Here is a 26048-nt window from a genome sequence, read left to right as displayed (position 1 = left end):
GCGCGGGGGGAGCGGGCGCGGCGGGGCGGTGTCGTGCGCGCGGGAGCCGCCGCCGGTGCCGCTCGGCGACTGTCCCGGAGCCGTTCGTCTCCCGCAGGAGCCCGGCACAGGTGAGCGCTTCGCGCCCGCCTCTCGGCAACTCGGGGCGGGGGCGCGGCCTCGGCTTCCGCTGCGGGCGGTCGGCCGGGCCGCGGCGGAAGTGCAGCCGCGGTGGATCCGAATCGAGGACGCGTCCCTCCATTTTGGGCGCGCGGCGGCGGTGTCGGCCGGGAGGGCGGCGGTGGGGCCTCGGGTCCCTGCGTGCGGCGGCGGGGACGCGGGAGGCTGGCGGGCGGGACGGGGACACGGGGTGGGAGACGGGAGGTGCGCTGGCGGGCGGGACGCGGAACACGGGGGACACAAGGACGGGGGCGACGGGAGATGCGCCGACGGGGATGGGGGAGCCTGGCGGACAGGACGGGGGGACGGGAGGTGTGCCGGCGGGGATGGGGGAGCCTGGCGGACAGGACGGGGACACGGGGTGGGGGACGGGGGACGGGAGGTGCGCCGACCGGGATGGGGGAGCCTGGCGGGGTGGGGGGTACGGGGACACGAGACACGGGGGGACGGGAGGTGCGCCGACCGGGATGGGGGAGCCTGGCGGGACGGGGACGGGGGACACGGGGGCGACGGGAGATGCGCCGGGGGCGATGGGGGAGCCTGGCGGGCGGGACGGGGAACAGCAGGTACCGGGATGCCCTCCGGCTTGGCTGCCCCCGGCCCCGGCTCTGAGAGGAAGGTGATGCGGGCTGCGCGCCCCTGCTCAGTACAGCTGGATCCTGTGTTCTCACCGTTTCAAGGCCTCAGAAAGAGCCCCCTGACAAGGCCCGGCGGTTGGGGGGGTGGGGACGGGAGCTGGCCGGGGAGGCCTGCACGGGGCGCGCGCACCTGCCGCCTGCACCGGAGCGAGGGTGGTTACACGGGCAACAGCTGTGAGCAGGGCCCGGTGTGTAGACCCGGCCGCGCCGCCCCGCTTAGTTGCCGAGCGCTGTCTCCGGAGGAGGGAGAAGGGTGAGCAGCAGCGGCCGGGCCTTCCCTCTGGACATTTCTGTCACTCTGGGAGCGGTCAGGTGTTTGCCTTGGGCCCAGCTGTGCGAGGGAGGCGGTCAGCTGCCGGGTCGGGTGGGACGTGGCAGGGTGCCGAGGAGGGCGGGAGACCCTTGCAAGCACCTGCTCTGCGGTCAGCCCGCTGTCGTGTGCCAGAATGGTAGCATTTTGGGGCCGCCTTGGCAGTGAAGTTAGCAAGCACGTGGCTTGGGGACTTTGTGTTCGGTCAACAGCTTTTTTCTTTTCACACTGGAGGGAGGCCTTTCCGTGTGTGATGGCAGAGAGGCCCGTGTGTCCCGTCCTGGCCGCTCTCCTCCAGGAGGTGCTACTGGGATGGGCCTGCGGGGTCCCTGGGGTGGGAGGATGTGTGCGCAGCGCAGGTGCACAGACCTTGCTGGTTTCATCTTTGGGAGCACTTGCTGACAAGGTGGTGGTGTCCCGAGGGGGTGCTGGCCAGCCTTTTGTCTCAGCCACCAGACCCAATGTTGCTGGAAGTCCCAAATCTTAGTTGTCTTTTTTTTTTTTTTTTTTTTTTTAAATTAAGCTTAGGGACCTAACCTATCCACTGCATAGCTTAATTAGTTTAACCCGGAGTATTTAACCAGGTAACAGAAGGTCCCGGTAAATAAGTGTTCAGAAAGGTGCTGTGTCTGCTCACGGGCCTGTTTACAAACCCTCTGTTAAAAGTCGGGGGGACTGTGTGTTTCAGGTCCGTGAAGCGTTGTCGGAGACACGAATGGCATCTTTGTGTGGCAAGTGCCGGCTCTCAGCCCCGGTGGCCCACGTCAGGGAATCAGAGCCAAGGCCGGGGTCTGGTAGGGGGGGCTCCCGGGAGGGGGAGGGGCGCGAGAGAACAGAGGAGACGGCACGGCACGCTTCCTTCCTCTTTCTTGACCTAAGTGTTGAAACAGGCCGACTTGGCTGTTGTCACCTTCCTTTCTGTGCCCCTCCTCCGTGCCCCGAGATGTGCCCTGCCCCCTGCTTCCCTAGTGCCCCCCCCCACTCCCCGTGAGTCCTCAGCCAGGTGTGACCCCTGTGACCTCACCCCCTAGCCCCTCTCCCCGCCCCATCCAGTGCCAGGTGATGCCATCTCGGCCGGTGCTGGGCAGAGGGCGCTGTCCCAGCTCACACGTAGCCCTGACGCCCCCTAATCACCAGTGTGTGCTGCTGGGTTCTTTCATCTGCCTGCCTGGCCGCTGTCTTTCTAAACAACCGAGGCCTGTAAAGTACCTTCTCAGGCGATTAACAGTGAAGAAATTCAGCACTTATGAAAGATTCTCCCCGGGGGCGGGCGGGGTAACGTAACCCTCTCCTTCCTGAACCCCACGGTCGGACAGCGCCCCTGGAGGAGCTGGGCCAGGGGTGTGTGTTCTTGGGCCCAGACGGCCGGGCGGGGTTGTCGAGTTGGGCGGGAGGAAGGTGACTCTGCTCAGACCAGGCCCAGCTGGTTTGGCCGGTGACACAAGGCTGGGGGTGGGGGGTACCGGGGTGACCGGGGGAACCTGCCGGTCCTGAGAGCTGGAGGCACCCTGCAGCCGGGTGAGCTCGAGGGAGGGGGGCCGACAGCTCCCCGACTGTGTGTGGTTTCCAACGAGGAACGGGGCTTCCTGGGCGGGGGCGGGTGGGGTGGGGAGTCAGGACAGTGGTGGGGGTCCGCCCGGCTGGCCGTGGGGTGACACAGATGCTCGGGATGCATTTGGGACTTTAGCTGTAAGACGAAGGCTGAATGAAAGAACCCCAAATTTGCTATTCGTCACGGATTTGGAAATAGTTCTCTCCTTGTTGGTGGGTTGTAGGAATGTTAATTGTACATCCGTGATTTTCCCAGAGGGTTGGTTTCTTAGGGTTTATTGTTTTTCATGTAGATAATGTGTTAGAAATTAAATACACTTTAAAGCCTTTGTAACACCATGCGAATTTCTCTGTTTATTTAAAGTAAGCTCTATGCCCAATGTGGGGCTTGAAGTTACAATCCGAGGTTAAGAGGCGCATGCTCTACCCACTGAGCCACACGCCCTATATGGGAATTTATAAATCAGAAAAGTCATCCTTTGTGGCCCTGCCTTGTTGTATAACAAGTGATCCGGTCACTTGGGCGCAAAAGTGTTGTGCAAAGCGCAGGCCGCGTGGTGCCTTCGTGTCCTGCTGCATCCTGCTGCTGTGGGTCCCTGGCGGGCACCACAGTGGCTCGGTGGCGCGGTCATCCTGGGTAAAGTGACTCCAGCTGATACACGCGCAGCGGAAAGAACAGCCTCTGGGGGTCCCAGCTCTGCCCGCGTTTCCATCCTTGGGAAAACCGGTTAACACCTGCACACTTCAGGGTCGGACTCCTCCCCTCCAGAGCCCTTCCTGGTCCTAAGATCTTGACCAGTTAAGCGTTTGGGGAGGTCGTGTCTGAGTGTTCAGCCTGCGAAAGAAAGAGCCACATAAGCGTGTCCACGGTGACGCCGGTGTTTCCTTTCCGACTTTTCAGACTGGTGTTTGAAGATGCCGAGTCGGAAGTTCGCCGACGGGGAGGTGGTACGGGGTCGCTGGCCCGGGAGCTCGCTTTACTACGAAGTTGAAATTCTGAGCCATGACAGCGGCTCCCAGCTCTACACCGTGAAGTACAAGGACGGGACGGAACTCGAGCTGAAGGAGAGTGACATCAAGGTGTGTGCCCCTCGGCTCCCCCAGAGGCGGTCACGCGGTGCGGGAAGGGCTGTGATGTGGCTGAGCTCAGGGCGGTCCGACCTGGCCCCCAGCAGGGCCGCGCTTCGGCTTTGGGTCGGACGCCGGGTGCGCTCTGGGGACGCACGGCTGCGCACGGCGGCCTGTCCCCGGGAGGCTCTCAGCCTCTTGGAGAAGACCTTCCATGGGTCCTCTCCCGGGGGTGGGGGGACGTTTGGCAGGCGGTGCTGTTGTGCATGGGGGTGGGGGGTGGTCCCAGTCTCAGGCTTGCAGGGGACACCTGGGCGGGTGCCGAGGCCACACAGGGAGCTCGGGATGGAGGGTGGCATGCCAACGGCTTGGGGGGGGGGGGGGGGGGGGGCCACGGGGGTGGTTACCCAGAGGGCCAAGAACGTGGTGGGCCAGGAGTGGGTTAAACGGGAGCAGAACCGGAGGGGTCTGGGCTTCGCCCTGACCACCAAGGATTTAATCAGGAGAGTGACGCTGATTAGACTTAAGTCTGGCCCGGGGCTTCTCGGCGTGTCTGTGAGCGCCTGGGCTCAAAATGATCTGATCCCAGGTGTGGAAATCATATGTAAAGTACTAGAAAGATGGCTCTATTTTCGGATGGAGAAAAAGACATACAAAGTAAAAGCCCCAACTTTTTATTGTTAGAGTCAACAAGCCTAAAATTACTTTGTCAAAATGCTATAAAAATTCCTACACATCTGTTCTCGATTTCATTTTTTGTCACAGATCAGTAAGAAACGGTTCTTGAACCGGTGGCCTGTGGCCCGGGGGCAAAGTTCTTGAAGACAGGGGCAGATAGTAACTGTTCTAGGCTTCCTGGGCCATCTTTCCGCAGCGTGAGAGCGGCCCCCGGCAGGGCAGGCCGGGAGTGGGTGCACGTGGCTGTGTTCCAACAAAAGTTCATTTGTGCACACTGACATTTGAATTTCAGGGGTTCTCAGGTGTCCCAAAGTTGCATTTTCCTTCTGCTCTTGTCTGCAATCATTTAAAAAGTGTCAAGCCACGCTTCGGTCCTGGGCCACACGGACTCAGGTGGGAGAGGAAAGGGCGGGGTGCGGCGTCGCTGAGCGTAATGCACCTCGCGCCCATTTTCCAGGCCTGCCTGTGCGTGTCGCCCAGAGTGAAACCGTAGGACCGAGTTTCTTGCCGTCCGTCCCCGCCCCATCACCCGTTAACCCAGCGGGCTGGCGGGAGCCCTTCTAGTCTGTGCGGTTGGAAAGCACACGGCTCGCTGGCTTAGGCGCGGTCACTCCGCGTGGCTCTGCCTTCCGGGAAGGGTCAGGCGTGGAGCAGCCGCGTGCGTCCCGCGTGTCACTGGCCGGGCCCAGCGGGCACTCAGATGGCCTGAGGCCCGGGGTGGTTTCAGAGCCGACGGTACCGGGTCTGCCTCGTGGTGAAACTGTGCCTTCTTGTCCCTCTCTAGCCCTTGACTTCCTTCAGGCAAAGGAAGAGCGGCTCAGCCTCCAGCTCTCCCTCCAGACGCCGAGGGAGTAGGTCCAGGTCCCGCTCCCGATCCCCGGGCCGACCTCCCCGAAGCTCCCGCCGATCCGCCTCTGCGTCGCACCAGGCCGACATTAAGGAGATGAGGAAGGAAGTGTTGGAAGTGAAGTTGACCCCGCTCGTGCTGGTGGGTGCACACGGCTCGCGCGGGGCCTCGGCCCTCGTCCGGGGTCGGGTCCCCAACAGGCTTCTGTGCTGTGCCGCCAGACTGCCTGCAGCGAGGGGACCTCCCGTCCAACGCGACGGCTCGGGAAGGCCACACCCTCACGCGGGGGTCGGGAAGAGTAGGAAGCACGAGGCTCTGATTACCGGTGAAAAAGAAGGTTCAGTTACGAGAGTGCCGTGGTTCTAAAAAATACTGTGTTTTTTAATATTGTGGTTTTAAAAAAGAGCGGTGTTCACGTTGGAAATGGAGGAGGACTGTAGCTTGAACTGAAAAAGTTTTACGGTTTATAGATGTTCACGTATAAAATGACAGTGGGACGTCACTGGGTTCTAAAAACGTATTCTTGGTCTCTCAGTGTCATTGCCCTTGACCCTCGACCACTTCTCTCCCAAGACGGTAACTTCAAAGGAGTTGCTTTCCGAGTTGAAGCTTGGAAAGGTTGTGGTGCAAGCCTGTAGGCCCCTGTGCGGTGGCTGTCTCGGATGGCAGGCTAAATAGAAATGATTTTCTTTTTGTAAGTTTATTTATCAATTTTGGGAGAGAGAGAGAGAGAGAGAGAGAGAGAAAGAGAATCCCAAGCAGGCTCTGCACTATCGGTGGGGCTTGATCCCATGAGCCGTGAGATGGTGACCCGAGCCGAAATCCAGAACTGGACGCTTAACTGACTGAGCCACTCAGGCGCCCCTAGTAGTGATTTTTAAGAAAAATAATTGAATAAAGATGACCTTTTATTCTATTCACTTAATATTACCTCTTTACTGGGTAAAATGCACACAGACTCTTAATAACCCTAAGCAACTGGATGAAATACACACCGTTTTGAAGCTAGATTTGTAAATTTTAAAATATATTGGGAATAACCTACGTTACATTTTTCTACGTCATTTTTGTCGTATGGTATTGTTTGGCTAGACCACAGATTCTACAGGTGTGACGTCATTGTTAAAATGCCTCGTGGGTAGGCTTTTAGCCTTTTCTCTAAATTTTCACCGTGGTGAGCAGATATGCTTATACAACATCTGATGTTTCCTTCAGATAAATTTTTAAAAGCGGAACCGCCAGGCCGGCGGTAGTGCGGGTTTGAGGCCTTTAATACACGCTGCCAGATCGCTTGCGCAAGGTTTATACCACTGTCTAGCGTGTGATGCCCATTTTCTCATTCTGAGAATTACCATAATTGGCCTCTTTTTTGGCCAACGCGATTGCCAAAGAGTATCTGCCCACCGTTCTACCTCGCGTTCTGAGAATTGCTTGTGAGCTCGAACGTTCCGGCCGACAGCGGCTCTCCTTACCAGGCCGGTGACGCGTGCCGCTTTCTGTCACATTTTCATTTGTAGCATTTAGTGCCCGTTACATTCTTGCAGCGTGACCTTCTTCCAGTCCTGGTGACCCGAGGGCTGCAGGCTGGCTGTGCTCCTCCCCGGCGGAGCCCGGGGCCACCGCGGAGCCGCCGCGGGAGTGAGGACGGTGTGTTGCCCGGGAAAGACCATCGCTGTGCTGCGTGTGGCTGTGACAGTCACTGCACCTTGTTGCCGTGGGTGCCTCATCGTGACCTTTCGCGGTAACTTGCCTCACTGCGTGAGCGTCCTGTCAGCTTGCACCCAGCAGAGTTCCCGCAGTACGGGGTCACGGCTGTCGCTCCATGCCGCGGAGAGCGAGGTATTTGCCGAGCGGCTTGTTGGCACTTTGGTAAACTGAGGTACACGTTGAGCTTTCTCACCGCTCAGTCTGGCTTTGATTGGAGCTAGAATCTGACACCGCATCACTGCCGTCCTTCGCCAGTGGGCCTCCCGAGGACATACTTGCATTTTTAACTTGCTTTTCTCCTGTTGGTTTATTAGCGTGATAACGTATCAGGGATGTGGACGGGAGCTCAGTGACAGATTTCAGCCACGTGTTGCCCGGAAGGTCTTTTGCAAGCTGATGCACTTCCCCTGTTCAGTGCAATAAATTCACTCCGCTGCCTGGTGAGGGTGCAGGTTCGCGTCCGGAGACCCACAGGCAGAGAACGTGGGGCTCAGTAGAAACCAGGCAGGGCTTCCCCAGTGCCTGCTGCTTGTTAATTTCCCCTTGGTGGCTGTTTTGGGCCAGTGAATGTCTTTCCGCCTTTTTCCTAACCAGTGAATGAACTAACTGAGTTTTACCTTATCTAACTCCTAGCAAATATTGTTAGTGTTTGCCATTGAACAATGGCATTATAACATTCAGTCTGATTGTGTTTAAAAAATGAAAGATCTTGTGTAGAAATTTATATTGTCAAATCCATTCACTTAAAGATTGGGAAATTCTAATCGATTTTAATCTTCTTCCTTTTTAACAAAAGTATGCTGAAATCCTTCAGAGTTGAAGCTGTGAAAATCTTTGTTTTATTGCTTGATTCCATAACAACATTCGGACATCATGTTCTGTTTAACGAGGTCTGATTCTTTCTTAAGTTCACGATATTCCGTCTTCTTCATTTTAGAAGCCATTTGGAAATAGCATCAGCAGATACAACGGGGAGACTGAGCGCACCGAGAGGGGTGGCATGCCTCACAGACACGCTGAGGTGCGAGGTGTCCTGTTCCCCCCCCCGCCTTTTCTCTTTGTTAAAGTGACTTTCCCTCGAGAATCACATTGGAGGGGCGCCTGGGGGGGCTCTGTCGGTTGAGCGTCCGACTCTCGGTTTTAGCTCAGGTCACGATCTCACGGTTCAGGAGTTCGAGCCCCGCGTCGGGCTCTGTGCTGACAGTGCGGAGCCTGCTTGGGATTCTCTGTCTCCCTCTCTGTGCCCCAACCCTGCTGTCTCTCTCACTTGCTCTCTTTCTCTCTCTCTCTCTCTCTGAAAATAAGTAAGTTAAAAAAAAATCACATTGAAAACCGGTGTTTTCTTACCATCTTTTCTAAGATTCTGTCCTTAAATTAAGGCTCAACATAATTTAACAAATGTATTCTTGTTAGTAGGTGGCTATATTAAGATCCTGAGTTTAGTTAATGTGATGGCATTAATGATCATTACTGACCATAAGTTTATTTTTTATTTTTTTTTAATTTTTTAAGTTTATTTTTCAGAGAGAGAAAAAAAAAAAAATGAATGAGCGGGGGAGGGGCAGAGAGAGAGGGAGACACAGAATGGGAAGCAGGCTCCAGATTCTGAGCTGTCAGCACAGAGCCCGGCACAGGGCTTGAACTCATGAACGGTGAGATCGTGACCTGAGCCGCAGTCCCGCTGCTTAACCCACGGAGCCACCCAAGGCGCCCTGATAATTATCGACTATAAACATTTAGCGTTTTTTATTTTTCAACTAGGAAAAATTCCATGTGTCAGAGGAACTTGGTTACGTATCTGCACAGTACAGCCTGCGTCCTAGAAGAGAAGAGATAAAAGAAACGGATTCAAAGGAGGAAAACATTGTTACAACAACAAGGTCTGCATCGCCGAGAACCTCGGAAGCTCCGGCCACGCAGACCAAGGACCTGGAGTTTGGGGGAGTCCCTGGTAGGCAGCGCCCCCTGCTTGGGGGGGGGGGGGGGGGGGGGGGCACGAGCCATCGCGGCAGTGGCGCCAAAGGAAAGGCCTTTCTCAGGAGGTATGTGAGGCGGCCAGGCCACAAGCCGGGTGGGGGCCCGGGCTCGCTGTTAGTAAGTGGGCGGTGATTGAAAGTAGTGACCATCTATGAGCTAGTAAAGGAAAATACTTTCGGCCGGTTCCAAGTCCCGCGCGGCTCAGTTGCTTCGTGTTTTGTAAGCAAACCCTGCGGGCTAGCGGGTCTGTGAGAGACGGTGTCCCGAGGTGCCTAGAATCTGTGCACTGCTACGTGGGAATCTGTTCTGTTAGAAACTTAGGTGTAGAGAGTGCTTTACTTTTTTAGAAAAGAGGAGGCTGATGGTTTCAGATGTTCTGATCTTCAGCTTGCTGGAATCTCAGCTTGTCTGCTCCCTAGTGGATGGAGTTGACACGTTTTGGAGCCTGGTTTCTGGGGCGGAGGTCAGCTGTCCGGTGCTGGCTAGCGGCCGATGTCCTCAGCGGCCACGGCACTCGGCCACCGGGCGCGGCAGGTGCAGCCAGGAGTCTGTGATGGCCCGTTAGAAATCGCTTTCAGCGGGTAGCCAGGCTCCAGTTCTGACTTCAGAAGTCCAAAGGGGTCTTGACAGAGCGAGATAAACTGGCCTGAAATTCAAGCCTTGTCTGCAGGCGTGCTTCTCATCATGCTGGGACTGCCCGCCTGCCTCTGCCTGTTGCTGTTGATGTGTAAACAGAAGGAGCCCAGTCTCCTGAACTTCCCGCCTCCGTTGCCGGCCTGGCAGGATTTGTGGGAAACCAGAGTGTTTGGGGTCTACGTCCTCTGGTTTTTGATGCAGGCTCTGTTCTACCTGCTGCCAGTCGGGAAGGTAAGTTTCTGCTGGTGGGGCTCGTTGTCCCGGGACCTCCTCCCTCCTCAACCGATAAGCTCCCGAGTTCCAGGGACCTCAGTCTGTATCTTTACTTTTAAGACCATTTTTTAATGTTTATTTATTTTTGAGAGAGAGGGAGAGCGAGCGTGAGCAGGGGAGGGGCAGAGAGAGAGGGAGACCCAGAATCGGAAGCAGGCTCCAGGCTCCGAGCTGTCAGCACGGAGCCCGACGCGGGGCTCGAACTCACGGACCGTGAGATCGTGACCTGAGCCGAAATCGAGAGTCGGACGCTTAACCCCGGCCACCCACGTGCCCCTGGTGTTTCGTGTTTAAGATGAATTGCGACATTTCTGAGTAGTTATTTTGGGGAGCAAGCTGTGGCCGCTGTCGGGCAAGTGGGGGTTTTATTCTGACTCCTCTCGTGGGAGGCGCGTGTCTGTCGAGCACCTTTGGTGCGGGTGTGCCGTGCGCGATTGCCGACAGAGACGGAGTGCTCCTCGCGCGTGAAGTGCTCCCCGTCTCTTGGAGATGAAGGATCACGTGGAACGGTGGAGGGACCGAGCGGGCGCACCTGTGTAGGTAGAGGAGCGAGAAGTACACGAGGCGGCGTCCGCGGCTGGGTGGGGCGCGGGCGCACGGGGGCCTCGCCGACCCCGGAGGCCGCAGGCCCCTGCTCTGCTTTCTCGGTGGTGGGGAGCGAGCGGTGGACGAGATCATAGAGGGTTTTAAGTACGCGGAGCCGGTGGTGGCGCACGCGGGGGCGGGGGAGGGTGGCCGTTCCCGCTGTCGCCGCTACCACTGGGGCGCGTGCCGGAGACATCCTGGCGGAACGGCTCCACCGGCGAGACGCCTGCCGCTGGCCGCCGCCTTCCCTATGGGGGTCCTGTTTCTCCTCCCGCGTGTGGGAACCGACGACGACGTGTGACGCGAGGCTGTTTAAAGTCTTAGGTGAAGAAAATCCCTTTCTCTTCTTTTTGAGGTGGTGGAAGGAATGCCCCTTGCTGATGGAAGAAGGCTCAAGTACAGACTCAACGGTGAGTTGTTTTCACGCCAACCAGTGAGCGCAGGAAGCCTGCGAGCGTCGCGCTCCGCCACCCGCGGGAGCCGGGTCCAGCCGGGCGGGGGGCGTGCGGGTGCGGGGATGGCGCCCGTCGCTTCTCCCTGGCACGCGGTTTCGTTTTCCTAGTACAGTCACTGGTTGCCGTGTTTATATTTTATCGCCCTGGGTCACCGCCACGGTCTGGGGACGCCCGTTCCGGCTTCTCGGCCACTCCTCCCCCACCCCCACCCCCACCCCCACCCCCACCCCCACCCCCCCCAACTCCTGGCCTCTGGCGTCACTTGGCTGGGTCCACGGTGCTTTTTCTGGAAAACTGTCCCCAAAGTGTCCTGTGGCAGCTGCATCATTCCTGTCACGTCTCCGCTCAGAGGAGCCCTCGGGTCCCTTTCTCTCCTTTTTATGTATTTTTTTAGTTTTAGTTTTTAATCTTATTTTAATTGCAGGGTAGATAGTGTTCGGTGTTCCACCGGTCTCGGGTGTGCTCTAGGTGACTCCACGTTCCCCTGTGTGACCCAGTGCTCTCTTTCTGTCCCCATCGTCCTGTTTATGGGCCTCCCCGACAGTCCCGGGCCGGGGTCCTTGGTTGTGGGTCCCTGGGGACCCCTGGTGCCAGGCAGGGGGCTGGCCTGCGGGAGGCTTGTCAGCTGTGAGCACCGGGCAGGTCTGTACCTCCGTCGGGTACGGCTGCCCTACTCTTAGGAGAGTTCTCCCTAAAGGGTTTTCCACTTTAACAGGACCGCGTAGACTGTCCTCCTTTCCTTGGGAATTACATTGTACATTCTCATTCTTGGCCTTTTCAATCCTATTCCTATCACTTCTTTTTTCTTTTTTATGTTTATTTTTTAGAGAGAGACAGAGCGTGAGTGGGGGAGGGGCAGAGAGAGGGAGACACAGAATCGGAAGCAGGCTCCAGGCTCTGAGCCATCAGTACAGATCACGGTGCGGGGCTCGAACCCACGAACCATGAGATCATGACCTGGGCCGAGGTCAGATGCTCAACCCCACCAGGCGCCCCAGTCCTGTCACTTTTTACCTTTCTAACCGTGGGTACTTTATCCTGTGGCTTATTTAGCACCTGCTTTGTGAAGTCCTTCTGCTGGATTCTGAAAGGACAGCTGAAGATCCCGTAGATGCCTTTCGTGCCGTGTGGAAAACATCGAGCCTAGCTCAGTGCCTGACCCGTGGTGGGTGCTTAACACTCACTTGCCGCTGTCGGGCGTTTACAAACTTTTACCAGATTTGCTGCTGTTAGAACCAGGCTGCCTGCAACACCAGTGAGGCTGAGTCGGGACGGTGGCGAGGTTCTTCTTGCCCTCTGGTCTCTTGATCTTTGTGGGTTCTTCCTGGGCGCTGATTGCCTTCTCTTGTAAAAGGTCCTGTTTTCTGTTTTCAGTCCCCTGTGAGGGACTGTGGCCCCTCCGACAGGGCGCGAGCTGGATGGCAGCCCGCTGGACCAGCTGCCCGGTCCTTCTCTTTCAGATTCCAGATTCCCCGTCTGGTTCCTCTGCCTCCGTCGTCCTCGATCTCTGTTTGTGAGATTTTACCCCTCACACAGGAAGCGCCCAGGACATCGTGAAGGGTTCATTTTAATGCACGTGGGCCACAGGGCAGGAAGCTGTTCTGTCTGCTGCCGTTTTCCTTTAACATTCATACATTTTACGAGAGTAAACGAATGGTTGAAAAAGCTGAAGGGAAAGTTACAACCGTTCGGAGTTACCCTAGGGCCAAAACCTGGCATGCGGTGCAGGCGGGTTTAGACGGTGGCCCAGAGACCGCGCAGTGCTGCAGGGGAGCCGCCGTGTTAGCGTTCGCGCGGGAGCCGTGGCCGCCTCTCTTCTGTTTGCTTGTCGATCTGAGCGTGGCGGCTCTCGGGGCGCTCCCTCCGGACGCGTGACTCCTGCTTTGGCTCGCGGAAGAGGCAGGCCGGGCACACGCGAGCCCGAGCGGGGCCAGCTGGCGCGGGCCTCCCGGGCCTCACGGGCGCCGTGGAGTCGGGAGTTGCCTGTGACCCGATGGCCTGTGCGCACTGGGCTCTCTGAGGCCAGGGTCCTGGGATCTGTTCCCCGGGAGGTGGGATGTAGCTAGGATCTTCTGGAACCATCGCGGGTAAGGCGTTTCAGGTAAAAGTACACACACTGGTGTAACTGCCTAGATCGCCCCACGGATTGGGTGTGTGTGTGTGTGTGTGTGTGTGTGTGTGTGTGTGTGTGTGTGTGTTGGGCACAGCTCTGTTACTGATTTGGGCCCGAAGGTTAGGATTATGTGAATTTTGAGATTCTTCTCTGCTGTTTAATAGTGAATTTCTGTGCACTTTTAGCTTTGTTTTCATGAAAAGCACATATTGATGATTCACAGTGAAAACGAATAGCATATGAACTATTAAAATATTGGAAAACCCGGGGCACCTGGGTGGTTCAGTTGGTTAAGTGTCCGACTCTTGTCTTGACTCAGGTCATGATCTCACGGTTTTGTGGGTTCGAGCCCCACATCGGTCTCCGAGGTGGGCGCAGCGCCTGCTTGGGACCCTTTCCCCCCCTCTCTCTGGCCCTTCCCCATTCGCGCTCTGTCTCAAAATAAACAAACTTCAAAAACAAATTAAAATACTTGACCCGTATGAGGGATCCAGCGTCTGTATTGAAGACCGGGGCGTTGCCTGCTTACCCGCTCGTGTGTTCTGAGCCCGATTCGTGCGAGTAAGCTCGGAAGCAATAACGTTGCGGTGTTTTCTCAGGGTATGGATCTTGCGAAGCCCGGGTTTCACGTGCACGTTTTCTCTTTCTCTTTAAAGGGTTCTGTGCTCTCCTCCTGACGTCCGCGGTCATAGGAGCAGCCGTCTTCTGGGGCGCGGACCTGCACTACGTGTACGGCCACTTCCTTCAGTTCGCGCTGGCCGCTGCCGCCTTCTCCCTGGGCCTGAGTGTCTACTTGGCGGTGCGGGCGGCGGGGGCACCTCCCGGTGCCCTGGCCCCCTCCCGCTCCGGAAAGCCCCCCCCCCCCCCCCCCCGCCCCCCGCCAGCTCCAGGTCACAGCCATGATGAGGAGGAAGAGATAACAGGATGGAAAAAAAATGGGAAGGAAGATACGCTTAAAGGGAAAGAATCTATTCGCTATTTTTTTCCGACTTTCCTATTCATCTCTGTTCCTTTTTCAGTCACTTGATGACAGTTTATTTTAGTAACTTTTTTATTATAGTAACTGACATTTTAGTAACTTAGCATCACAGTTTACGACAATTTTCTTTTTTGGTCTCATAAACATCCTTAAAACGACCCAAAATAACAGAGATTATACATTGGTTGATTCTGACCTTCAAGTATTCAAATACTTTAAAAACTCAGGTTGCTTCTTTTAAAAAATGGTGAGTCTTCGTTTTAAAAAAAGCTCCAGTTCCCTTAAAATCAGGGCACCTGGCCCTAGGGGCCTAGCTGCTTCCAGCCAGGGTGGGCACCCTCTGGCCTCCTCGGTCCTCGCCTCTGTGCCCGCCTGCCCACGCCGGCGCCTGCCGGGCTCCCTGAGAGGCTGAATTGGGACCCTGGATGGTAGCCAGCAAGGCTTATTTTAAAGCCTCACAGTTGCCATACTTTTGGATAAGAACTTTTCCCTTTCCAGGAAATGCCATTTATGATTTCTTCATCGGCCGTGAATTGAATCCTCGGATCGGTACTTTTGACCTCAAATACTTTTGTGAATTGCGCCCTGGATTGATTGGATGGGTATGTCGTCTTTGTTTTTAAATTCAGTTCAGGAGTACTAATTAGTCTTGTGAAAAGATTTTTAGACGACTTAAAGTGGGGGGTGGTATTTTTTAGGAATGATCACAGCTTTCCATGAGTCTGTATTTCAAGTATTGTTGTTCCCATGAGTAGAGTGCACAGGGTTAAGGTGCCCTGTTCCAGGTGATTAAAGATGGAGAGTTTGTTTCATTTTGCTTATATCGGTATATTTAGGTAGGAACGTGATCATGTAGGTGAATTCACGTGAGAAAAAATATATTTTCCCTGTTTTTAAAAAGAAAAGAAAGTGAATTCTGACCCAATCATAGACCTGTGGGAGGGTTGCAAACACAGTCAGGATTCCCTCTGGCACCTCACTCTCTCCCTGTGTCCGTATCCGCCCGGCAGATTCCCACTGTCACCGTGATAGTAGCTGAACCCCAGGCCTTCTTTCTGCCCTTCCCCCGCCCCCACTTCCTCCACTGTTGGCCCTTTTCTGTCCTGGGCCCCTCCCTCGACAGCCCTTCGAGCATGTGGTTGCTGTTCAGCTTTGTCTCCTGAGTCTTTCCCTGCCTCTCGTGACCGTGACATTTGCAGAGCGCCGGTCACGTACTTTGTCAGGGGCCGTCGCGTCCTCGTGACTGGAGTGAGTTGACGCAGTTCTGACCGGAGTACCGGGGAGGCGACCGGGGGTCCTTCCCGGAGTGCCGCTCCCGGGTTCGTGGTGTTGGCGTCACCCCTGCAGGTCGCCGTTGTTGCTACGGGTCTGGGCGGCGCCCTGAGGTCGCACCTGCCCCTTTTCTTGTAGGTGGTGGTGAACCTGGCGATGCTTCTGGCTGAGATGAGGCTGCAGAACCGAGCTGCCCCGTCCTTAGCGATGACTCTGGTTAACAGTTTCCAGCTCTTGTATGTGGTGGACGCGCTCTGGAACGAGGTAAGTCGTCTTAGGGGCAGAGGCCCTCGGGTCTGGCGGCGTTGAGTGTGGGCGAGCGGCCTCCGACACGGGGTGAGGAGGGCTGCTGGGAGGAGGCGGGGCACCCGTCCACGCGGCGTGGGGAGCGTGTGCGTCATCTGCTCCTTGACGCGAAGTATTTAAGATCTGTGCGTGTGTCCGGTTCCTATAAATAAATCCTAATTTCCTAATTACCGTGTCAAACGAACGTGGACAGATAGATCAGCACGGAGTTAGGGTCCTGCTCTTTGGATCGTCAGGCGGCAGCCGGTTCTTAAATAGCGAAGGTGTTTTGGTGGTGGTGCTTCGGAACGTACAGAATAGCTCCCGTCGGATGCATCTTAAATGAGGAGTCTTGATGACCAGGGAAACGGGTGTAAGTAAAGCTGAGCTCCTAACACGTGCCCTTACTGGCACATGGAGACGTCATTGGTGTTTTTGGGGCGCCTGGGGGGCTCAGCCGGTTGAGCGTCCGGCTTCGCTCAGGTCATGATCTCGTGGTTCGTGAGTTCGAGCCCCGCGTCGGGCTCTGTGCTGACCGCTCAGAGTCTGGAGCCTGCTTCGGATTCTGTTTCCATCTCTCTGCCCCTCCCCTGCTCATGCTCTGTCTCTTTCTCTCTTTCAAATGTAAAACGTTAAAAACAAAAAGTCTGATCAGTGTTTTCTAGTTCTTGAAGACTGGCTTATATTTTCCTAATCTTTGTTTCAATATATTCCCTTTAAAAATCATGTATTCCTCAGGCCTGTTTTACAGTCACTTTATCAATTTCCTGTTACCTTTGTAACCTGTGCCTCCAGGTTTCAAGTTGAGTTTTCTTCCGGTTTTAAAAACAAAATCAGGGTCGCCTGGTGGCTCAGTCGGTTAAGCATCCACCTCTTGATTTCGGCTCAGGTCATGATCTCACAGTTCGTGAGTTCAAGCCCCACGTCAGGATATGTGCAGACAGCGTGGAGCCTGCTTGAGATTCTCTCTCCCGCTATTTCTCTGCCCCGCCTTCTAAGTAAACTTAAAAAAGTAAAAACAAAACTGGCCTCCCTACATCACCACGTCCGAGTCAGTCTTCACGACAGTGTGTTGACCTCTCGAGTCGGAGGCTTGGCTGCTGCACCGGGTCACGGAGTCGCTCAGGGTGACTCGGAAAGCGTCATGTTGCTATTTCCGTAATCTGCCTCTTGTTCGGTCACTCAGGGCCTTTCGAGGTAAATAAACCTCAGCTACGAGTAGCCGGGGTACGGATTTTGTCAAGCTCCTGGCTCTGCGCTCTGAGAACTGCAGGCCCGTGGGGCACCCGCCGCTGGAGCCTCAGAAGGTTCCAGGTCCACCCCAGAGGACTTGCGGGTGGGCGTCCTCCTCTGTGGCGCAGTCGGCGGCTCCCAGGGGGCCGGCACCTTCCGTCTCAGGAGCCCGGTGATGCTTCACTGTTGCTTGAGTGTCACAGAGATGTCTCTTTACACTCCTTTCTGGTGGCGTTTCAGCGATGAGCAATTCTTCTAGCTTGCTGTCACGCGGTGGGAGTCACCGTGGCCCTCGCTAGAAATTCACGTGTTCCAGAGATTTCGCTGAACGGTGACTTCTGTTGATTTCTGTGAAGGCGGTTTGTCGCAGGTCCTGGGGGTCGAGCACCGGAGTTGGGGGTGGTTTTCCCTGTGTGTCATCAGTGCCCCAGCTCTGTGGACAAAGGGGCTTGACTTGATGATTTTCACTGGCATCTGGCTGTGGCCGGGCAGTGAGGCTGACTCCCCTTCTTGTTGGTTGGTTGACCTGAGGGAACGGAGGACGGTAATTAGATAGAAGTGACTTCCCTCTGCCTGCAAGGCTGTCCTGGGAGCGCCTGACCGGGCAGTGGCTGCCCGACAGCTCGTCCCTTCTCCTGTCCTGTGCACCAGGCTGCTGGCTCCCGGGAGATCAGAGGGCAGGTCCTGAGAGGCTGTGTGCACGGGGATCGTGCACGGGGATCGGTGCTCTTGAGTGTGGCCTGAGGGCCCGGAGGTTGTGACTTCGGTTTTCCGTTCCATGGTCCATTTGCTTGCTTCCTGGAAGAAAGGGGTCTTTGGAGTTCCCACCTTTTCCTTTCATCGGGCCTCGGACCCCTCAGTGGAGCTTGCTCCCTGCTTTTCTGCGTCAGCCGCGTGGCCCGAGGTTGGTGGTGGTTGGACATTCCCTCGGGCCGGGCCTTCTGAGTTTGACCTCGGTGGCGTCTCCGATCTGGAGTCCGGCCTGCAGGTGTCTGGGCCCAGCGGTGATCTGGCGGCTTGCGCGTGCGGGTCAAACCCTGTTCCTGCATCGTCAGCGGAGGGGGAAGCAGGGGCATCCCGTGTTGTGATCAGAAGGGAGACGGGTGCACGCGGGGTTGATACGGGGCAGCCGGCGGTGTCGTCATTCCTCCGGCAAACGCCGAAAATGCTGACTGTGTAGCGCGCCAGCCGTGCGCCGCGTGCTGGGGTGACGGTGACGAGCTGGAGACCTGGGGTCCCTGTCAGAGTGAGGACTTGGCACGCCCACTGTGAGCAGGTGCGGCATCCGACAAGTGCCTCGTCTGAGGGGTCCAGGGGAGGCCGCTGGGGGGTGACTGGGGAGCCGGAGGCCGAGGTCGGAGAACGGCCCGGGCGAAGGTGGGAAGCGTGAGAGGCGTTTTGGACACGTGTCATTTCCAGATCGTGGGATGAGAGGGTACCGTGAGTGGAGATGAAGGCGGCAAAGTGACCTGGTGAGGGACACGGGCCCAGGAACCAGAACCCCTCTTCCCCCCGCCTTTTTTTTTTTTTTTATGTTTGTTTTAGAGAGAGAGAGCGTGCCAGCAGGGGAGGGGCAGAGAGAGGGGGGAGACAGAATCCGAAGCGGGCTCCAGGCTCTGAGCAAGCTGTCAGTGCAGAGCCTGACACGGGGCTCGAACCCACAAACCGTGAGACCGTGACCTGAGCGGAAAGTCAGATGCTTGACCACCTGAGCCCCTGGCGCCCCTCCCCTCTCTTATAACTTGCAGCTGCTGTGCCCTCCCAGAGCCCTGCGTCCGTTTGTGAACCGGTGCTTTGTTTGAACACTTGGAACACAGAATTTTCATTCCCCAAGTGTTTTGTTGTTGTTGAGAAAGTGTGCGAGTAGTGGAAGGGCCGGGGTTGGGGGGGGGGGGGGGGGGAGGGGGGCAATCCCAAGCAGGCTCCTCGCTGTCTGCACAGAGCCTGATGCAGGGCTTGATCCCACGACCCTGGGATCATGACCTGAGCCGACATCAAGAGTCAACCCACTGAGCCACCCAGGCGGCCCCCGCCCCCCTCCCCAAACGTTCTTAAAATTTGCCTTTCCCTCTCTTTCCTAACAGGAAGCACTGTTGACAACCATGGACATCACCCACGACGGGTTTGGGTTCATGCTGGCGTTCGGAGACCTAGCGTGGGTTCCCTTCATCTACAGCTTCCAAGCCTTTTATCTGGTCGGCCACCCAAATGAAGTGTCTTGGCCGATGGCCTCTCTCATCATCGCCCTGAAACGTGAGTGCCGACCTCTGTCTCTGTGGATTAAATGTCGCGCACGGAGTCTCTTGGGCTCTCGTTCGGGCCTATTCACAACGCGCCCTCGGAGAGGGACGTGATTAGCTCGGGTGTGAAGTAAGCGGTTTGATGAGTGATTTGAAAAGACGCCTGCCGGGGCGCCTGGGTGGCGCAGTGGGTTAAGCGTCCGACTTCAGCCAGGTCACGATCTCACGGTCCGTGAGTTCGAGCCCCGCGTCAGGCTCTGGGCTGATGGCTCGGAGCCTGGAGCCTGTTTCCGATTCTGTGTCTCCCTCTCTCTCTGCCCCTCCCCCATTCATGCTCTGTCTCTCTCTGTCCCAAAAATAAATTAAAAAAACGTTGGGGAAAAAAAAAAAAAAAAAATTAAAAAAAAAAAAAAAAAAAAAAAAGAAAAGACGCCTGCCTTGCAGAGAGAACGGGTGCTTCGTTCCTGGGGTGGTTTTTCTTTGCAGCGGCTGCTCCTTCTGGTGGGCGTCTTGAAAAGTAGGAAGTCTGGCCCTGCTGTGCCAGCCCGGCCTGCCCTCAGGCGCAGGGCGAGGCGTACGAGCACAAGTGGCGGGCCTGCCGCCCACTGCGGCCATGTCGAAGGCGGTCGGGACTGGTCTCGGGGGAGTAGCGGTCCGAGTGGCCTCGGTGGGGGAGGGTGCTCGATCTGAAGTGTAAACTGTAGCGGGTAAAGTGGGATTAAAGTGGGATGGGGGGGGGGGGGGGGATGCGGGAGGGGGGGGGGGGGGCCACCGGGCGGCGGCGGGGGAGGGCAGCCTGGCCGGAGCCGAGGAGCATCGCGGGTGGTCGTGGCTGAGTGTCACAGCAGCGGCTCTTCTGTGACGTGTTTGGTAAATGCCTCCAGCGGGGGCGGGGCAGGAAAATTAGCGCGAACTCCAAATATAGGGACTTTTGCTGCTCTGATTGGCATCCCGGGGAGAAGAGGGGATTTAAGGCGAGGGTTAAAATTAAGGTTCGGTTTCAACATGGGTTCGGCTCCTGCTGACCACGCCTGCGTATCACTCGAGGCGGTCTGCGTAGTTTACAGGTCAGCGACAGACGGGGAGTCGTCCCTTCCCACGCTGTGGGGGACTGACAGACAGACTCGAGGGCTCATGGCCAGCGGTCGTTGGTCAGGGCCTCTCAATCTGACGCTCTGAAATCTGGACGAGAGCAGTCGGCCTGCAGGGGGATCCCGTGTGTGCGTGTACGTGCAGGTTCTCGTCCTGCTTCGGGTCCAGGCGGCGTCCGTGTTCTGGCTCGTGGGTGTGACAGCAGCAGTGAGCCCCAGTACTGCTGTGCTTCTAACCGGGGCCGGATTAGCGTTTGTCTGTGGGTGGCACCGTATCGGTTGGTTTTGTGTCCCCCGGTGGATGAGGAAAGCGGTACAGTAGTGACATTTCAGGATACTCCTCTCTTGATGTCCTGAGGTGACGGGTTTGAGTTTTTAAAAAATGTTTATTTGTTTTGAGAGAGAGCATGGGAGCAGGGGAGGGGCAGAGAGAGAGGATCCCAAGCAGGCTCCACAGTGTCCGCGCAGAGCCTGACACGGGGCTCGATCCCGCAAACCGTGACATCGCGACCTGAGCCAAGATCAAGAGTCAGGCACTTAATCGACTGAGCCCCCCGGGCGCCCCTTTAATTGTTCTGAAGAGAGCAGAGTATTCTCTACTTTGGAAGTTTCATCAAAGCACCGAATTCCTAAGTGGAATCACTGATGCTTTTAAGTATTAGATTGTGTCTAAATTGTTAACGTGAGATTTTAAAAACATTACAGTTTGTGGATATGTGATCTTCCGAGGTGCAAATTCTCAGAAAAACGCATTCCGGAAAAATCCCGCTGATCCAAAGCTTGCACGTAAGTACGGGTTTATATTTATGATGTTTACGTTACATAAAGATTTTACGTCCGTCTGTCTAGAGGTGATTATAAATGTCTTTTTACTTTCACCTAGATTTGAAAACCATTCACACTTCGACGGGAAAAGACCTTCTGGTTTCTGGATGGTGGGGCTTTGTTCGCCACCCCAATTACTTGGGTGACCTCCTCATGGCCCTGGCGTGGTCCCTCCCCTGTGGTGAGCGCGGCGGGCAGAGTCACGGGGGTGGGGGGGCCCTGGGGAATCTGGCGGTTCACCTGGGCGGGGGGGCTGGGGGAGTGTCGCGTAGGGATCGGAAACGTCACTGACGCTTGTGCCGTGACCCAGGTTTCGGTCACGCTCTGCCGTACTTCTACGTCGCCTACTTCACCGTGCTGCTGGTGCACCGGGAGGCCCGCGACGAGCGCCACTGCCGCAGGCGGTACGGCCTGGCGTGGGAGCAGTACTGCCGGCGGGTGCCCTACCGTATCCTGCCCCGCGTGTACTAGCCGCCCACGCGCCTGCCCCGCGGCTTCCCCGGGAGACCGAGAGAAGGCTCCGGAGCGAATCTTCATCTGTCGCACCGACGGGGTCTTTTCTTTCTGAGTCCGGACCGGGGGGCCCGGTGGTCTTTTAACGCAGCCACGCCTGCGGCCACTCGGTCCTGACGCCGGACGGAGGACAAGGGGGATCGTTGGGATTTGCTTTGTGCCGGGAGACGGGCCGTCCTTGAAGATGCACTGAGACAATCCCGGTGACGTCTGTGGGTCTCCAGGACTTTCCAGCTGTGACTGTTTCGTTCTGTCCTCGTGTTTCCTAAGTGACACCAGCCGCCCCGTGGAGCCTCGTCCACGTCTCGTGAAGAGAACTCGCGTCCGCTTGCTTTTGAAGCAAATCATTCGTGGGCGACGGGATTCGAAAGAGGACTCGGGTCCCGTGTCCGCTGCCGTGAGCGGGGACGGGGCCGTTCGCAGGGGCAGATGAAGGGAGACCCTCAGCAGTTCGCTTACCCTCCGCTTCTGGAACTGCGCCGGAAAGTGTAAGTACACAGATTTTATGTAATATATGGGGACTGCAGATCTCTCTGTACAGTATTTTGAATGTGAAATAAGCGTTAGGACTAAGGATCTTTTTAACGAAAACGTTTGCAGTATTTTAAATTAAATTTTATAAAGTAATACCTGTCGATTAAAAATTGTGAAACCATTAGAATTCACTTAACGTTGTCTAAAAGATGCTGGTAAGACCCAGGGGGGTGTCTTCCTTAACCCAAAGCTGGCGGATTTGGCTTTGCTACCTCACGCGCAGGTGTCCGTTTTGCCTTTATAAACTGTTGCAGATAGAAAAAAAAAATAGAATATATATTTTTGGAGTCACAGCACTATTTAAACATTTTTACACAGATTGGTTTTTGAAAACTTGCCATTTCAGGCTAATATTTTTGTACGTTTTTGACTTTTTTAAGATAAAACCGTGATTTTGCTACGGGTGAGGCCACGCCGTTTATACTGTAGCTCGTACATCCGTTGTCTTCACCAACGCTCCTCCCCGTAACGGGAGGCGGCGCTCCTCTTTAGAAGCCTGTTGATCTACAGATAACTGAAGGGAAGAGTCTATTTTGTTTAGTCATTGGTCCGTTTTAGTTTTATTTTTGTTTAATGGAGGTGCGCGGGGCAGCCGTAGCTGTGAAGTTCTAGCCGATGTAGTCTCCTAATTAATTGTCCTGCAACGGACCAGTAGCAGATTCACTAAAACACTGTATTTAAATTGTTCTCGGGATCTTAACTGTGGGGGATCGAACGGAGCGTCTGGGGCGTCGATGCATCTTGTAGACGAGACACAGGTCCGCGGCGTTGTCCTGCGTTGCCGTGGGCGCCGCGTGTGACTTTGCTCCGTGAACGTGATGGTGACGTTGGCGGCCTCTGGCACCCTCGCCCGCACCCCGTGGTCTTCGTGTCTTCCGCGCTGATGGAAGCAAGCAGCTTTTCTCATGCTTTTCTCCTGCGTCGGAAAGAGCGTCCCATCGTGTCCTCGAGTCACCAGCGAAGCTTCGGGGGAGGAAGGAGGAGGTCTAGTTCTTTCTCTGGTAATGTGAAAAGAGCCTTTACCAACATAGTGCTGCAGTTTCTGGATATCAGCTATGATTTGTTTTTAGTTGTTTTTGACATGTTTGACAAGTTTTATAATGAAGTTTGAAGTTGGAAATAAAGTTGAAAATAAAAAAGATGTTGGCCTTTGCGCCTCAGAGCCTCTTCCTTGTGCCTGTGACTCTGGGATCATTGGGGCCCACACGGGAGCCCGTAGGTGACCACCGCCCACCCTGCCTGCATCGTGGCTCTCAGAAGGTTGGAGAGGGGAGGGGTCTGTGCGTTTAGTCCCGGTTGTTTGCGAAGAGAGAAACGGCCACGCCATTCAGACCCCGTCACACTCTCACGGGAGTTTGTCGGGGCCCCGGAAGCGCCTAGTACGTGGGAGGCCTGTGTCGGTGAGGTGAGCCCAGGTACCTTCTCGTGGGAGGAGGTCTGGTGGAGCCACAAGACCACGTCTCATCAAGGGAAGCAGGCTGCGTGGGGCCAGTCCTGTGCCCCGCGTGCGGCCGGGGAAAAGTGCTCCCGAGGACCCCCCTCGCGTGTGTTGCGTCGTACGTGACCGCAGACGACACGCCCTGCCGTCTTCCGAGTGGAAACCACGGCGCCCGGCCAAGTCCCACCTGCTGTCCCTGGGACGCCCCCGGGCACTCACTCACCTGGGATGGGGCAGCCGGAAGACCCCACTGCAGGTACAGAGGGAAGAAGACCGCACCCGTCCGGTCTGGCCGAACACGCGGGTGTTTTCGTGGCGGGTGCTGGGTCACAGATCCGCTCAGAGACAAAAAGTAGATGGGGTGGTGCACACGTTTATTTCTCCTTTTTCTCACACAGCAAGGCAACCCGCGTTGTGACCCAGTGACTGGGGGGTCTCTTCGTGGGTAAGTGCACGGAGGTCAGGAAGCCTGCAGGCAAGCCAGTGGTTGTCACAGCTCTTGACCTCTCAGGCGTCTGATACACCGGGCACTCAAACGTGTGGAGCTGCGTATCTGTCTGCTCAGAAGCGCCTGCTCGCTCAGTGGAAAGCTGAAAAACAAATCCAACAGTTAGATGGCAGAGCAGGAGCTCACGTTTCCACGCGCCAGATTTGGGGGTCGGCCGTTCGCCGAACACACGGCTGGTTAGGGGTTCTGTGGCCGGAGGACCTGTGTGACCATCGTGGCCTCCGAAGAGTCTGGAGAAGCAGCTGGTAGAGCATCTATTCCAGGTTGTAGCAATGTTCTAGGCTATTGTATTTATTTTTATGTTTAAAGAATTTTTAATGTTTAGTTTCGAGAGACGTCAGAATGTGAGTGGAGGAGGGGCAGAGAGAGAGGGAGGCACAGAATCCGAAGCAGGCTCCAGGCTCCGAGCCGTCAGCACAGAGCCCGACGCGGGGCTCGAACCCACAAACTGTGAGATCGTGACCCGAGCCGAAGTCGGTCGCTCAACCGACTGAGCCACTCAGGCTATTTTCATGTTTGCCATCTAGGGGCATCTGGGTGGCTCAGTGGTTAAGTGTCCGACTTCAGCTCAGGTCACGATCTCAGTTTGTGAGTTCGAGCCCCGTACTGGGCTTCACTGGCAGTTCGGAGCCTGGAGCCTGCTTCAGATTCTGTGTCTTCCTCTCTCTCTGCCCCTGCCCTGCGTGTGCTCGCTCTCCCTCCTTCTCTCCCTCTCAAAAAAAATATAAACGTTAAAACAACGATGTTTAAAAAAATGAAGTTTCTTGAGGCAGAATTTATAAGTATTGTGTTTATTAACTTTAAATGTGTGATTCAGTGAGTACTGAAAAGTACATATTAAAAATACATACCGGGGCGCCTGGGTGACTCAGTCCAACAAGCATCCAACTTTGGCTCAGGTCATGATCTCCGGTTCGTGGGTTCGAGCCCTGCGTCCAGGTCCGTGCTGACAGTTCAGAGCCCGGAGTCTGTGTCCCCCCCCCCGCCCCTCCCCCGCTCGCACTCTCTCTCAACAGTAAACATTAAAACAAAATTTTTTTAACGTTGTCTAAAGCGTATCAGCAAATGTCCCTCGTGAAACCACGGGGAGCGGGACAGGAAGGAACGGCTCGGGTCCCCGCGGGAAGGCCCACAAGGCCGACTGCACGGTAAACACGTGCAATTACCTTTGTTGGCAGGAAGTAGATTTCAGGGAAATCATAACAGAGCTCTCGAGGCAGCGAGTCCTCTAGTATGTTTTGTTCCCGATTCCACCTTGCCCCCTCGATGAATAAACCGAAAACGTGAACTCCGACGTGAGTGCGGTCTGTGCCCTGAGATGAAAGAGAGGCGGTGTCGGTGGGTCCCCGGGCAGGGCGCTTCCTTCGACCGAAGCTCCTTCTGGGGGAGGGTCCTGGGGGAGACGGAGAGCTGCCCTCCGAGACCCGCCCCCCGGACGCCCGAAGCTGCAGCTCGCACCGAGCCCTGTGTGGACTGGGGTCTCCCTACCCTCCCACGGCGTGGTCTCGTGTATAAACGGGGCACGGGGAGAGGGTGATGGCAATAACTAAGAACAAAATAGAGCAGTTCTCGCAACACGACGTAATAAAAGCCACGTGAATGTGGTCTCCCTCCCTCCCAAGATGTCTTGGCCGCGTCCCCCCTTCTTGTTGGCCTTCTGACGCTCAGGAGGGGGATTGTATGATCCCGACCGGTGACCACGGGCCACTGAAGCCACGGAAACCGTGGAGGGGCGCTCCTGTGTCCGGACACCGGCCACCACACAGATGAGTCCTGGAGACACTGTGCCGAGTGAAAGGGGCCAGTCGCAGGGACAGACGCTACAGGAGGCTCCTGTCGCCAGATTTATAGGGACAAAAAATAGATGCGATCAGGACAGGCGGGCCGGACGTGGACGTCCACGGGGGCAGTGCCTCGGTTCCGGAGGTGGAGGGCGTGAGGGCCGCCCCGCAGCGTGGACGTGCTCAGGGCCACCCCGCTGTGCACTCAGAAACGGTGAGCATGAGGGCGCCCGGGGGGGCTCAGTCGGGTGAGCGTCCACCTCTGGACTTCGGCTCGGGTCGCCGTCTCACAGTTCGTGAGCTCGAGCCCCGCCCGGGTTCTGCCCCTCCCCACTTGCACGCACTCTCTCTA

The 26048-nt window shown here is 56.2% G+C and overlaps 2 protein-coding genes across 2 annotated transcripts in view; one reads left to right on the top strand and one right to left on the bottom strand.

Annotated features, from left to right (window-relative positions):
* Positions 1 to 11: 11 nt before the first annotated feature.
* On the top strand, positions 12 to 23136 carry LBR (lamin B receptor). Its single transcript, XM_049635108.1, has 14 exons — positions 12 to 110; positions 3560 to 3738; positions 5189 to 5392; positions 7896 to 7979; positions 8720 to 8909; positions 9606 to 9802; positions 10785 to 10839; positions 13654 to 13842; positions 14472 to 14578; positions 15387 to 15512; positions 18851 to 19019; positions 20803 to 20883; positions 20981 to 21103; positions 21233 to 23136. Exons 2-14 carry the CDS (start codon positions 3574 to 3576, stop codon positions 21391 to 21393), a joined length of 1851 nt encoding a protein of 616 aa, XP_049491065.1. The 5' UTR covers positions 12 to 110; positions 3560 to 3573; the 3' UTR covers positions 21394 to 23136.
* A 558-nt stretch (positions 23137 to 23694) lies between these two features.
* Positions 23695 to 26048, bottom strand: part of DNAH14 (dynein axonemal heavy chain 14) — a 305880-nt gene continuing 303526 nt past the window's right edge. The window contains exons 84-85 of the mRNA XM_049635106.1: positions 25082 to 25228; positions 23695 to 23997 (exon numbers count right to left, since the gene is read on the bottom strand). Coding sequence (XP_049491063.1) covers positions 23782 to 23997; positions 25082 to 25228 — 363 coding nt within the window. The 3' untranslated portion in view covers positions 23695 to 23781. The remainder of the gene's footprint in view (positions 23998 to 25081; positions 25229 to 26048) is intronic.

The sequence above is a fragment of the Panthera uncia genome, chromosome F1 (genome assembly GCF_023721935.1).
Source record: "Panthera uncia isolate 11264 chromosome F1, Puncia_PCG_1.0, whole genome shotgun sequence".
In the NCBI taxonomy this organism is placed as follows: Eukaryota; Metazoa; Chordata; class Mammalia; order Carnivora; family Felidae; genus Panthera; species Panthera uncia.
The sequence above is the reverse complement of the archived record's forward strand: the minus strand, read 5'-3'. Positions and strand labels throughout refer to the sequence as shown.